The sequence below is a fragment of the Tauraco erythrolophus genome, chromosome 24 (genome assembly GCF_009769465.1).
Source record: "Tauraco erythrolophus isolate bTauEry1 chromosome 24, bTauEry1.pri, whole genome shotgun sequence".
Lineage (NCBI taxonomy): Eukaryota > Metazoa > Chordata > Aves > Musophagiformes > Musophagidae > Tauraco > Tauraco erythrolophus.
Window position 1 is genome coordinate 6,663,552 of NC_141488.1, and position 14,329 is coordinate 6,677,880.

Here is a 14,329-nt window from a genome sequence, read left to right on the forward strand (position 1 = left end):
GTGCCCATTGAGCTCCAGACATGTCACATGTTCAGCTGAACCAGAGAGGCACGGGGTGGGTTTAGTGCTTCTCATGCAGATCCCACGGAAAATCCTCTCCCTACATCCCCCTCCATGCCCCGGTGCAGGAGCCCCCCCCACTTCCAGGGCAGGTAGCAACAAGTCATGGATGATGGTCTGGCTCTGACTCCTTCCCTGGTGCCCCAGGCACTGGTGCTCAGGAACTTGTTTCTGCTTTAAATCATCGCTGTCAGGGGATACCTCACCCAAGCACATCCTCTCCCAACCTCCCCACACATCCTCTATCTCCTCCCCACCTCCGTGTTTAAAATCCACTCCTCACACACCATTACACCTCTTAGAAGTAACTACAGGTTTTGGAGCTGACCACGAGGCTCGGGTGGCATCCCAGCACCCCAGGGCAGTAACGACTCAGCAGCATTTGTACCTATTCTCGATTACATGATTCTCCTTAAAAAAAGACGCCGTACATCAGAGCAATTCCCTATGCTGGGGCTCCGGATCCATCGGCACAGTTGCCATGACAGCCCCTCGCGCCCGCCGCTCTGCCTGCACCGCTCCTCCGCTCACTCCATGCCCCCGGTCCGTGTTATTCCAAAGGCTAAATCCCCCGGGGCCGTGCTCAGTTTCCCAGCTCCCGCTCGCCAACGGGTGCCAGGGGTGGGTTTGCTGCTTTCCGCTCACCTTTAAACAAACACAGCCTTGAGGGGGCTGTGCAGGGACGGGGGCACCCCCAGCACGAACCCACCCTTTGCACCCCCGTGCAATTTCGAAAGAGACCAAGTGATTCAGCAACACAGAAGGGTTTGTTTTTTTTTTTTTCAAGGCTCTTTGGTACCTCCCGCACTAAATAATCCTCCTTTTCCTTACGGCTCGGACTGGACAACGGTGCAGACACCGCAATGAGATTTTTGCCTCTGCTGTCTCTGTTCTCTGGCTGGTTTCCAGGAAGCCAATGCAATATTAATCCCCTGTGCTCCGTCCCCTTGGAACATGGATGAACGTTCAAAGACACTGAAAGGCTTCATCAGAATAAAGATGGGCATTTTATCAACACAAAGGAACAGGGATGATTGGGGGATTGAGAAAAAGGTGCAATCAGAAAGGGAATGCGGCGAGGGAGACGGAACAGTGCAGAAGCAAAGCCCCCCCGGGCACACTGCCCTGTGCCCCCCTCCACCCCGCGCCTGGGAGGAGCCCTTGTGCTGAGTATGACATGTCATATGGATTATGGTTAATTAGGAGGAGATGTGGAAAGAACAACTACATGCCTAAATCTTACATGAAGCCAACAGAAAGCGGGCACCATCTGAGTCCCAAGGAATTCCTCATCCCCCACTGACACAGGCAGACCTAAGAGGGCACTTCCAGAAATACCAAAGGAAATTCCAGTCCCAGAAACCCAGCAGGACCCACACTCCTGCCAGCCTTTCTGGATTCTTCTAAGCAACAGCTTCTCCCACCCTTAACTGAGGCTTGGCTGTGCCTTTTCTGAGAGTTTAAACATTCTACAGCCGCAGCCTTTGCACAGATGCTTTTTGTCTCCCCCATCCCAAACACTCCCAAACAGTTACTCCCCTCCCTCCTTGCTCACCTATTCCCAAGGCCTTGGATGCAAGAGGAGCACCCCTCACCACCCACCTGCTGCTCCATGTCTGTTCTCCATACGGAACAGGTGGAATTACAATAGGTTTCTATTTTTACCAAATTTTCCTCAGTCCTCCCTAGGACTCCCGGACCCTCGCAACGACACGTCTGCCTGCTCTCACCTTGGCACAGCGGGATCGCTTCGTCCCAGTGGAAGTAGCCCTGCGGGTGCTGGGAGCAGGTGGTGGTGCTGTGGCCGACGAGGCGGTAGCCCGTGTCGCAGGCGAAGCGCAGCGTGCTGCCGGGCTGCAGCCCCGTCTGGCTGAGAATCAGCCCGTGGGCCGGCGGCTGCGGGAGGCTGCAGTACGGAGCTGGAGAGAAGGGCAGAGGGAAAAAAAAAAAAAAAGCATCACTGGATGGGCTGTTTCGAGACAAATTCCCTTCCTGTTCTCAGGAATTACACCGCGCTCACCTAAGGCTGTACAACAAACAGAGGGCTTGTGATGGATAAATACAAAGCCAAAGGGGGAGAGTGAGCAGGGCTACTGTTCAAGTTTCACTCAGCTCTAGAAATAAAGACTGATTTCTGATAATTAAATATTCCTTAATTCGTTTACTGAGTAAAGCTGTTATTTATTTATGACACACTGGCAAGTCCTCAACCCAGTTTTATAACTTCCATTAATTAAGATTTGCCGAGTACCAAAAGACAGTAATTCATTTTAAGGAATTCTCAGCAAACATTCAGCACCCAGCAGCGGTTTTGTGCTGAATGAGCAGCTGAGACTCCCTGCTCCTGCTCGTAGGAGAGCACAACATGTTTCAAGAAGTTCACTGCAAACGCTGTAGCAGGAGCAGTCACGTGTGAGCTTGTGCCTCATGCACCAAACAGCAACTAACACCAGTTCTTGTGTCTTCTGATGTTCATCTCCCAACACCTCAAAATGTCATTGCAAGGACACCATTAATTTAGTAACACTAAATGCAATCTCTGCTGTGCATTGCACAGGATGGGTCGCATTCATCCAGAGCCACATTGTCTCTGGTTGTATGTTCTGGTTCTGATTCTGAAAAGTAGTTGAGAAACCAGCCAAAGCTTCGAGGTTTCTGCTGGAAATAAAGCTGCCATCCCCAGCCCAGCACGAGCCCAGCTCTGTGCCCCTTCCCAGGCGCTGGCAGCTGCTGCCCACGCAGATGGCTGTGCCCCTCCGCAGCGATGTCATGGAGCTCCCTGGCCGAAGAGATGGCCATGTTCTTGGCAGAGACACCTCAGCCTCTGCTGTGTGCTTACCAGAATAGCGGATCTTGAAGCCTTTTCTGTTGTAGGCATGATCAGAGGACCAACGGAGGTAGACTTTGTTCCCGCTGCTGGTGACGGTCAGAGGGGCAGAGTAGTTGCCGCTCAGCGAGAGGAGCAGCGGGCTCTGGCCGGAGGGACCTGCAGGGACGGAGGGACCAAGGGGTCAGGGCTGGGCACACACACACACACGTGGCCACTCGTGGGCCACACGTGCCAGCGTGTTCCTGCAGAGGGAACGGGCGTGTTGTGGAACTGCAGCACAGGAGCCTTCACTGCCAGCCTGGGAACGGCAGCTCATGCTCGGTGGTTTTGTGAACACAGGTCCCAGTGCAGACACCAGCTTCCAGGAAACCCCCAGCCCAGCTGATTGCAGCAAGACCAGGATTTCGCTCCAGGCAGCACGCCTTCGGCTCAGGTCCCGCGGGAAAGCACAGGAGCATCGGCACAGCGCTTGTGTTCCGCGTGCGGTTACAAAGCTGCTTCGTTGTGAAAACTGAGAGATGCCCTCTCGGTTCCTGAGAGCTCACGGGCCGAGGAAATCTGGTCTGCATGGGCTTCAGGCACGAGAAGTCCCACCCGTCTCAGCTCATCCCCTCCCAGCAACTTCTGCTATGTTTCTCCCAGGAGCTTGCTAACTCCTGCCCCTTAGAAAAATACTTTAGATCCATCAAAAAAAAAAATCAAATCACTGATTTTTTCCTTATCCAGAGAATCAATCAGTCTAAGGAGGAGCTTTCTTTCAGTCCAGAAGGCTACAGGCATAGCGGTGCAAAGCCCTCCCCAGACTGCTCTGGGAACAGAGATTAACAACTAAAACTCTGCCACTTCTCTCCTCGCCCCTCAGCTGCTGCGCGAGTCGAACCGGTGAACCTCTTACCATCAAAGATTTCAAACTCATCGTACTGCTTCTCGCTCAGGAAGTACTCGATGGTGAGGGAGATGTTATAGCCCGGCTCTACCTTCACCACCCAAGAACAGGTCTGAAAGTGAGGGTAACTTCCCAGGAAGCTCTGGCTGAGGATCACCCCGGTGGAGTCCGTCATGACCCCGTTCATCGGGCAGTGCACTGCAGGGAACGTCAAGGAGAGACAATAGAAAATTCATTTTCCTATTTTGCAGAGGGAGGAAGGAAACACAAGATACTGTGGCCGAGGTCTGTCTTGACATGCTCTGTCTTGACCCAGCTCAACTCCCACCGCCCACCTCGACCCTCGGGGCTCACAGAGTCCCCAGACCCTGATGAAGGCTCCGAACGAGGACACTGCGTTTCCACAAACCCAGCGACTACGCTCGAGTTACAAAACACTCCCCAGGAATCTCGGGAAACTTTATTACCTGGGTTAGAACAAGGTGTGGAACTACAGCCTTATCCCAGGTCACCCACAGAGTCGTTAACTGGGACGTAAGAACTCCAGTTCCTTTCTCTAATCACTACACCTCATTCAGCTTTGGGAAATATTAAATCCCTCTAAAAGTACTAAATAAAAAGGCCAGTAAAAACAGCCCAAAAGAGGAGACAAACACACAAAGGGAGCAAAAAGCATAAAAAGAAAAGGATCTTTATTTATCCATAATTGCCACTAAAAGCCAGTGCAAACGCTGTACTTGTATTAATAGAAAACAGCCAGAACTATCCAGAAAGAACAGTGTATTCTTTCCAAATCCTTAATCCCATCAGTGATTTTTTGACCTCTATAAATTGGTGGCCAGATGTAATTTAAGCAGTCCCTTTACCCCCAGGCTAACAACCATCAGTAAATAATTGAATGACCTCCCTCTCTCTCCTTCGGTTCACGCTATTTCAGAGAGAATAAAGCCATAGAAAAATATCCCATTATATGGTAAAAATGTTCAGATAGGAGGGAATGAAGGAGATGAAATAATCACGGCTGGAGCGAACAAAAGCACCAGCAGGAATCCAGAGGATAAATAAGGTAACATGGCAGCATGGAAACATCTCTGGGAGCCCTCCCGAGCAGCAGCAAGGTGTACAACGCCGCGTGCACGGGGCTTTCATTTTTCTCCCGTGTAATACGTTCTGTGGCACTAATGAAGAGGCTGCTCCTGGCCAGAGGAGCTCGCTGCTGCAGCCTGTTCCTCCTTCAGCTGCTCATGGATCACCAGCGACCTGTCAGCGCAGAATTCCCCCCCCTCCCACGGTAAGGACGTTTGGGTGACTGTTGTAATGACTTTGTGAATGCAGTCAGGCACGTGGTGTGTCAGATCTCTGCTCAGGGGAGTACAGAATCACAGAATGGTTTGGGTTGGAAGGGGCCTCAAAGACCAATCAGTTCCAACCCCCCTGCCATGGGCAGGGACACCTTCCACCACACCAGGTTGCCCAAAGCCCCATCCAACCTGGCCTTGAACACTTCCAGGGACGGGGCAGCCACAACTTCTCTAGGTAACCTGGTCCAGAGCCTCACCACCCTCACTGTAAAAAATGCCTTCCTTACATCTCATCGAAATCTCCCCTCTGTCAGTTTAAAGCCATTGCCCCTTGTCCTGTCACTACATGCCCTTGTCAAAAGCCCCTCTCCAGCTTTCCTGTGGCCCCTTTAGGTACCAGGAAGCTCCTAGAAGATCACCCCGGAGCCTTCTCTTCTCCAGGCTCAACAGCCCCAACTCCTCAGCCTGTCTCCACAGCAGAGGTGCTCCAGCCCTTGGATCATCTTCGTGACCCTCCTTTGGATATAATGCAGGGGTACTTGATGAGAGGCAAAGGCCCTCGGAAGGTGCAGAGACCCAGAAAATTCTCTGGAGCCGGCGGGGGGGGGAGGAACGTTCCCCACCGTTTATCAGAGGGTGGCTGCAGTCACCCAGCACATCTCTGACTGTTATTTGCTGCTGTCAGGTGAGCCCAGCCATGGTGCACAGCCCCAGGGCAGGGGTTGGGAGAACAGCCTTTCCCTGTGCAGAGGTGTCTCGCCACCCTCCTCACAAGGTCCTGATGGGTGGTTTTGCACTACTGGGACCCTGGAGATCTGAGTATTAATCCCAAAGACACAGTATGTGCAAGGAAACCTTCCCCAGCTGCCACCCTGCTCCATCCCCTAGCAAGCCCCCACATATTGCAGCAGCCTCCGGGCACGGAAGCTGTGGCTGCCGCGCTGGGCACTCCTGGCTTTACCTTCACACGTGGGTGGAGGTCCTTCAAACTGCAGATGAGTGCCTAGTTTGCAGGTCAGGATTTCATTTCCAATCAGGGTAAAGCCAGGAAGGCACCTGTACCTCACTACGTCACCTACAGACAGAAATGGAAAACATCTGGATGCAGGAGAAGGATCAATTCCTTAAGGCTGAACCACAGCCTGGGAAGAGGGTGCCATGGGGCACAGAGACCTCTTGACTATGCCTCTGCCATCCAGCTCGGGCACGGTTATGCAGAAATAAAAGGCAGAGATGAAGAAATAAAAGGCACAGAAAGGCACACTGGAGTCTCAGTTGGGATAAACTGCTGTCATGCTGCTGAGACTATTATGATTTGTGCAAGCTATTTCAGGTGGAGACTTCCCTCAAAGAGAGCAGACAGTGAGAAAAGCTGCTTTAAAAAATAATAATAAAAAAAAAATCACAGCTACTTCACTGGCTGCAGACACATTTAAACCGTGGATGTAACCGCGAGCAACAGCAAGAAAAATACAAAAAAGCACAGTCGATATGGGTGAAAGGGTCTCAAAAAAAGAATAACGGCCACTAAGCTTCATTGTTTGAACCACCTGAAAACTATTATGGTGGCAAAGATTTCTGAATGTTGCCAAACAAGCTCAGGGCTTTCACAAAAGCAAAACCACTTGTTCTGTACCAAGAAAGAGGAAAAAGCCTTTGGGACAATTGGATCAGTTTGACTCCATGTGAATGGCAGGTGCTGAGCAAGGTCACACACACCTCCCCGTGCCCCACACACACGTGTGAAGAGGTCTCCTGAAACCCCAGATACGGGGTGACAACACGTGTGTCTTCCTGTGGGCATCCCTGGCAGGTGGTGAGAGGGGAAGGGGAACCAAGAGAGGCTACCTATGTTAAATTCCTCGTTCTCAGCGATGATTTCTGCGTTGGGAACGATGGTCGGAGGCTGACATCTGAAGAGCTGGTAGGCTGAAAGAGAGCAAAGGAAGAGTAGGAGATGTTAAGCTGGGGATGAAGGCAGCCACAGCTGTCTGGGTGCTAAGCACGAATCCTCCCTCTCCACAAGCAGAAGGAATTGGCAAAAGCACAACCAGCCCCTTCCCCTCTCCAAACCCTACAGAGACTCCAGTTACTTGTGCCCCAAAGCAGCTTTCTCCAGTTTCTTACACCTAATAGGAACCAGATTGCTGTCGGTCTGTGGCGATGCAGGTACCCAGACAGCATCACCCATTCGGATAAACCCCGAACGCCGACTGACGGATGCTGACGTGAGGCAACATTCCACACCTTTTGGGACACTAAGAGAGAAGATCTCGGTGACCTCAGTGGAACTGGGTACGTCACAGCAGAGGGAGAGTCTCGGACTGCACCACCACCACGTAAACTACAATCATCATCCCGAAAATTTCACAAAAAATTCCTTATGGCTCACGCCCCTGACCGAATACATTGCAAGTAGCAACTTTTCCACCAAAAATTAAAGATCAGCTAATGCTGAGCAAAACAAACACGCTGCTTACGAGCACGTGGGTGCATAAGGCTCGAGCACTGTGCTGCTTATAGAAAATAAACACACGAGAGCTGTGAGCACAGTTAAATTGAAAATACGGTACCGGGAACTAAATGAATATTAATGAAAGACATTTTCTGCTATTTGCTCAGCACTTCTCTGCTTCTTTGCTCCCCCTGCACCTGACCCTGGACAAGCATAACTTCCTCTGAAATTTATATCAGCCCTTTAATTTAAGATCCTGGAGCTCAAGCTGCCATTGAATATTAATTCTTACTAAACTCCACAACGTCCAACTCTTCACACCACAGCACGGCTGGCAGCCCTGGCAGCGACCTTAACGAGGCTTACACTGATGCTTAAACACACATGGGAAGAAGTAGATGCCCCATCATCTTGCCCCAATTTCTTTACTCTCTAACCCGAGGTAGGATAGTACCTTCCCAAAAGGTATGTGGAAGTACGAGATGTTTGGGGTCGAGGGAACAGGCTGGAGGGAACGCAGCTGCTTCTGGTTAACGTCAAGGATGGGCTTATGTATCCCATACGTGCAAGGCGGAGGAAAAACCAAACACATGCTGCTACAATGAGCTAAACTCAACCGGCGGTGGGGGTCAAAGGAAAGGGCCAGCCCTGTAATTCGGACAGTCAGCCCCTTCTCTGCAATCCAGCATGGGAGCACGGAAAATGGACAAGCAAAGGAGCTGGGAGAGCACGTGGGATGGTAGAGGAGGGAGAGGCAGCAGTGGAGAACCCTTCTGCTACACGGCAAAGAGCCATCCCAGGAGGCAACACCCTTCTTTGCAATCTTTTAAACAGATGTTTGACAGTGGGGGGAGAAAAGAAGGAAGCCGCAGCAAAAATTTAAATTAAACACTGTTTAAAAAGCGCTTGACAGCATCTACTGAAGTGGACAGATAACCCAGCATTTACAGCATTACTCCCCTCTCCTTAACGGGCCGTATTTCAACGCAGAGGTGTGATTAAGGTGGCTTCAGCATATGGGTGATACAGCACCAGTAAAGCTCCTTTCAACAGCACATCCATTTGTTCTCACCAGGACAAAACAGCGTCTCGTCCTTGAAACCACCCCGGGACCCCCTTGAGTTACTGTGCCATAAAACCCCCTCCCATCGCGCTCACACGTCAGCTCGTGCTGGCACCTGAACTAACCCACTTCATAACAGGTGCAACGTCATCGTTTTTCAAGGGATGCTATTGAACCTTCGGGCTCTGTGAATCCTTCTTTTGTTTCCCTTCCTCCACCCTACGGAAGCGTTTCTTTGCAGGCGTTTAGAAGGGCCACGGCTCTCTGACATCGTGCTGATTGTCACAGGAAAAGACAATTTGAAGCTGAAGGAGGATGTCTCCTATGTCCTAGATCTGCCAGCATGCAGACGCAGAAATTAAAATATACATTACTGTAGACCCCAAGGAAATTGCATTTCCTGCAGTTACACCCCAAAGGGCGATGCCAAAGATTTAATTGACTGTGCTGCCTGAGCCCAGTGTGGAAGTTTTCCCTTTCCTGGTGGTGTGCGAGGCATCACACGCAGACGAAAGCCTGGGAAGGTGGGAAGGATCTCACCCTGGAGGCAACCAACTCCATCACTTCAGTCTTTGGGGTCAGGCTTTATACTGAGGTCCCACGTATAAAGGGAGCAGTAAGGCAGTCAATTTTACTAAAAGACCAAGCAGCTGCCAGAGAGCCCTGCTGGTTAACAGGTCATAAACGACCACTGGCCTACACCAATTCCTACCCAGCACCAGCTCCAGACCTCTCCTCATGCCTGCGAGTGGCTTTACACCCTAGACAAACCATAAGCTAAAGAAACCTCAGTATAAAGCGCTATCGAGATGGGAGAAGAGCAACATATGCTGACAGGCTCAACCATAGAATCACAGACTGGTTTGGGTTGGAAGGGACCTCAAAGATCATCCAGTTCCAACCCCCCCGACATGGGCAGGGAAATCCTCCACTACACCAGGTTGCCCAAAGCCTCATCCAACCTGGCCTTGAACACTGCCAGGGATGGGGCAGCCACAGCTTCTCTGGGCAATCTGTGCCAGTACCTCACCACCCTCAATGTAAAGAATTTCTTTCTTATATCCAATCTAAATCTGCCCTCTTTCAGTTTAAATCCATTGCCCCTTGTCCTATCACTACACACCCTTGTAAAAAGTCCCTCTCCAGCTTTCCTGGCAATGATCTAATTCACATCACAAAAGGAAGCACTCGCTGAACTGCGGCAGCGTTTACATACTGCTCATTTCTGAGCCAAACTGCCTAAACCATCATTTTTTGCATAACTGTTATATACACACCATTGTCTAGCAATATAAATCTTACAGTGTTTTGCAGCAGTAAACCAACTCCCTCCGAAGCCCAACAAGCATTCTTTAAACTCAGCCTATCCGTATAACACTTGCCTTTTGGAACTGAACATAAGCCAAGACATTCTGCACAGATTCATCGTGTAATTCATGTAAGACACTGCCGACAGTTGCCAGCAAATTGCCAAAGCAAGGGGAGAGCTCCATTTGCACTTTCCAAAATCCCAGTACTGCCTTAGGAACTTGTTAGCTAATCCAATTTAAAGTTGGGCTCTTGTTTAGTGGTGGAAAGCAAATGCTCCCATTTCAATGTAATACTCAACATCTCTCTAGCGTGAGCTGAACTCACACCAACAAATCCCCAAGTAATTAAGTGATTTTTGGGAATCCTTTTCCTCCCCAGAGAAATGAAGTCGCCTCTATGTTCCACTTATGAAGTAGAACACAATGGCCATTTAAAACAGGACACAGATTGGTTTAGCATAGCATTGGAAAGACAATCTCACATCCAGCCAACACCGCAGGCAAGTGGAGCTACCGTAATGGGATGTGCCATGGTTGGGATGATGTTTACAGGCATCACTTGAGGGAGGTGTAGGGCTGACACGGCTGTTCATCTGCAGGCACTTGGTCTGCGCTTGAATTACCACGTTACAGCTGGATTCCACATCTGCACAGACTGCGTGACCACTTGCCAGCACTCGATTGCAGAAGAGACCTCCCATCTCTAACAAAACTGGGCCCTTTGTGGAAGACTTCAGGTAAAAGTGTAGTTTTTCACATCTCTTCCCCAGAACTGGCCCTCCACCCCACAGCGAGCCACAACTGATCCGCATCCCTCCGCGCCCCGCAGGCAGGTGGAAAGCACGTGCTGCTCAGTGAGCGATACAGACCGTAGAAATAAATGGCAAAAATCCCTCCGTTGGCTGCATCGCTGTGGAATTTCATCAGGACCTGATTGGAAGAGCTTTGGGCTGATTTCTTAGCAGAGTTGCCAGTGAACACACCAAGCTGCGGGGCTGTTTGCTGAGGACCATCCCTAAAATCATGTCAGAAACAAGAAAAAAAGCATTATTACGTGCCATTAATCCTGGGCAGCAAACAGCCTCCTACGCTGCATGCCCAGGAACTCCTCCGTGCTGCTCCTTCCTCGTCCTCCCTTTTCTACATCTACAGTGCAGCCCCAGCAGCTCCCTGGGCAGCTGACCCGGACCCCCAGTCCCCCTCCCCACTCCACTATAACGAGGATAATCTCTTCTGGCAGTGCAGTGCTCACCCAGTAGACAATCACAAACATGAACTTCGTTTTTAACCTCGGAACTTGAACGATTAGGGTCAGTTTTCCGCTGGAGTTTCAATCCCCGTTTGCGCAGCAGACACTGAGCTATTTGGGAAATCAGATATTGATTCAGCGCTACAAGCTCAAGAATTTGGCCACAAGCCCTTTAGCCAGTTCGGTTACGTGTGCTCCCTTGGCTGTCTGAAGTTGATAATACGCCTTCTTCCCTTCTCCAAATAAAAAACCCTTCTTTTTTTTCCCCTAATGGTCCCAGCCTGGAAGGCTCCTGGGGTGAAGTCCTCAGTACAAGAGAAATCAGTGCTGCTTCGTTAACCGCAGCAGAGCTGTGCCCATTTTACATCAGAGGTCACAGTTCCCAGTTGCTGCTATTTAAAAGGCCGCTGGGGAGTCACAGCCAGTTCCTAACACCATCCCAGCAACGCCTTCCCAGTCTGGGAGATCTGCTCGGATTGTAGGGCTGCGGATCTCCGATTGCAAAAGAAAAACCCAAGGAGGACATTGGTAAATGTGAATAATTTACCAATGACTTTCTCTTCATTCAGCCTCTATCCATAGACAGGTAGCCACAGATAAAGTGCAAAAGGAAAAAAACCAAAAAGCCCCAGAAAACGTCCGTCAGAGAAATGGGAAGCGAAAGGCAATTCCTGCTACACGAGTCTGAACAAGACTCATTCCAACCACATCCAGCTTGAGATAAAGACCCCGTTTACCATCCGTAACATCTCCTCTGTAAAGCCCCTCAGGTTTCCCAAGAGATGCTTCCCTATTCCATTGAGCAAAACATTTTGGAGACAAAGGACCAGGCTGATGAAAGCTCCCAGCATGACGAGTGGGGCTCTGCCGCCGGACACCCCCCTGGCTGCCAACCCCAGGCCCTGCGGGGGTCTGGTGGGCTGTTTTTAACAGCTGATGACCACAGAAATGAATGGCACGACAGACCTACAAGGTCTTACAGGGGCTGCTACGGGGCCAAGGGTGCAACCAGCCCAGTGAGCTGCACAACGCCGTGGTGAAAGCACCGGGAAAGCTGAGTGTTCCTGTACAGATCCCCTCTAGACCCAAAGGATGATGTTTCTACCACTTGCGTGAGCAGCCTGGTCGTTCAGTGATCATTCCCTTCACTGACCTGGCAGTCCTTGCCTGCATTTTTCAGGAGCATAACATTACCAGCATTTGAGGACAGTCACCTTGGCCATTTTGCTGGCCCCTTGCACCACATGATCCTTAATCTACAGGCCCTATCAAGCACCTGGAGCTTAAAAAATTCTAAATCCTCACCCCAGTGTCCCCAGAGGATACTTCCTCCTGCTCTCAGACACAGCACTACCTATGCACCGTGGCAGTGGATGCTCTATTTATCAGCAAGAGCATCTTTCTGAAACGGAGCCTTAATAGCAGCTAAGTCAGTCCTCACCCCTCTGCTGTACCCACCAAACAGTGATGAAATCGTTGTAGGGCTCTGTTTGCAGCAGAGTGAAGTTGAGATGGATTCCATAGCCCACCGGCACCGTCAGAAGCCAAGTGCAGTCCTGGGAATTGGGGTACTGGTTGGGGAAGCCAGGAGAGTACACTGTACCATTTTGGGTGGTGATGTTCCCCCCACAAGGCACTGCAGGTAACCAAACAGAAACACAAACCTCATGAAGAAATATCCCCCAAAACAGTAACTCTTGAAGATCCTCTATTTCCCATTTTTCTTTCCCTTTTTTTTTTTAAATAAAATTATAGCAATTCTGAAGAATTCAGCCCCAAAACCTTGGCCTAGCTTGTCTCGAATAATTCCTATCTGTCACAACGGCATCTAACATTTTCAACTTAATCCCATTACAAGAAGTTTATTTAGTGCTTCAGAGCTGAAAGGAGACTGTCAGGGTGTTCTGTGCAGATGTGATAGCCAGGTGTGCAAATAAACTCTATCTTAGGACCCAGTAAGAGTCTTTGGGCTCCACCAGCTGTCTGCACCCATGCATGGAAAATACAGCTCCTGATGAGATCACACCGGCGGGCAAATCTGTCCACTTGTTCATCCAGCGGGGCCTGGACCAGAACCACGGAGCAGCTGGCTTTTCACCAGAGCACATCTGAGCAGGGGGGAAATGATGATTTGTATGACAGCAGCATCCGATTCATTAATCAAGACGACAAGTTCTATGGCACTGGGTTATCTTCCAGCTCCAAATGAACTTGCAAACTACAGAGAGGCAAGCAGAAACAGGCAGCGAAAGAGGAAGATGACATCCTGCTGAAGGCAAGGCAGGAGGGGCCACAGCAGGTCCCTCGCTCTGACAGTCCCACATACAAGCATCAGCTTCTGGACCTCCCCGGCACAGAAGCTCAACTGAAATGGTAATAACATCCACAGTGTGTTACTGGTAACCTGCAACAACTGCGGGAGCAGGGTGAGTGCAGGCAGTGCCATCCACCTGAGCCAGCTCTGCTCTAGGAGCTGCGCAGCTGCATTAACCCAGTCCCTGGCTCAGCCTAACACATTCTCCCTCCCAGTGCTGAACACTCACTCTTTTTCATACAGGAGTAGTTCCACAGATTTCTACACCCTGGTCCTTGATGTGCCAGATGTGAGGTTAGAGCCAGGCTTTGTATATCCATTGCCTGGTTCTCCTCTGCTTTCAAAATCCCACGGTCTGCCCAGCTGAGAAAAGCACGCGCATTTCTGTAACTCCATACGCTCATTTTCTGAAGCGAACACCCAAGAAACCTTGGGGGCCAAGTTTCTTTCCACCCTGCAAAGCAGCAGCAGCGTGCTGCTCACTGGGAACACTCCCTGCAGTGGTGCTGGAAGCCTCAGCCTCTGTGCATTTATTTTGGAATTACAGCTTCTCTTTTAATTAAAAGAGCTTTCAGCTGTGACCTGCCTGGGAAAGGTGAGGTGGTTACAGCCTAAGGCAGCAAGTCCTCACTGCTTGCTGCTATGCAAAAATGGACCAGTTAAGGAAACAGCTAGAAGAGGAAAAGTTCTGCATTGACTTTAGCAGCACTAACAGCCCACCAGATGAAAAAAGCCGATGGTCAAAACTGTACCTAAGCCCTCACCCCTCTCTGCTATGGAAGGGCTGCAGAGCAAGAAAGCTACTTAAAAACCACAACAAAGCAGGAAGAACTGCATCGTTGTAGCTGGTAGACCTGATGC

General features: G+C 50.4%; 1 protein-coding gene across 1 annotated transcript in view; it reads right to left on the reverse strand.

The window, feature by feature from the left end:
• The window catches only part of CSMD2 (CUB and Sushi multiple domains 2), a 287,646-nt gene that overhangs the window by 35,762 nt on the left and 237,555 nt on the right, over positions 1 to 14,329 (reverse strand). The window contains exons 43-49 of the mRNA XM_086626228.1: positions 12,613 to 12,790; positions 10,775 to 10,920; positions 6,926 to 7,006; positions 6,039 to 6,152; positions 3,786 to 3,974; positions 2,900 to 3,046; positions 1,791 to 1,979 (exon numbers count right to left, since the gene is read on the reverse strand). Coding sequence (XP_086482354.1) covers positions 1,791 to 1,979; positions 2,900 to 3,046; positions 3,786 to 3,974; positions 6,039 to 6,152; positions 6,926 to 7,006; positions 10,775 to 10,920; positions 12,613 to 12,790 — 1,044 coding nt within the window. The remainder of the gene's footprint in view (positions 1 to 1,790; positions 1,980 to 2,899; positions 3,047 to 3,785; positions 3,975 to 6,038; positions 6,153 to 6,925; positions 7,007 to 10,774; positions 10,921 to 12,612; positions 12,791 to 14,329) is intronic.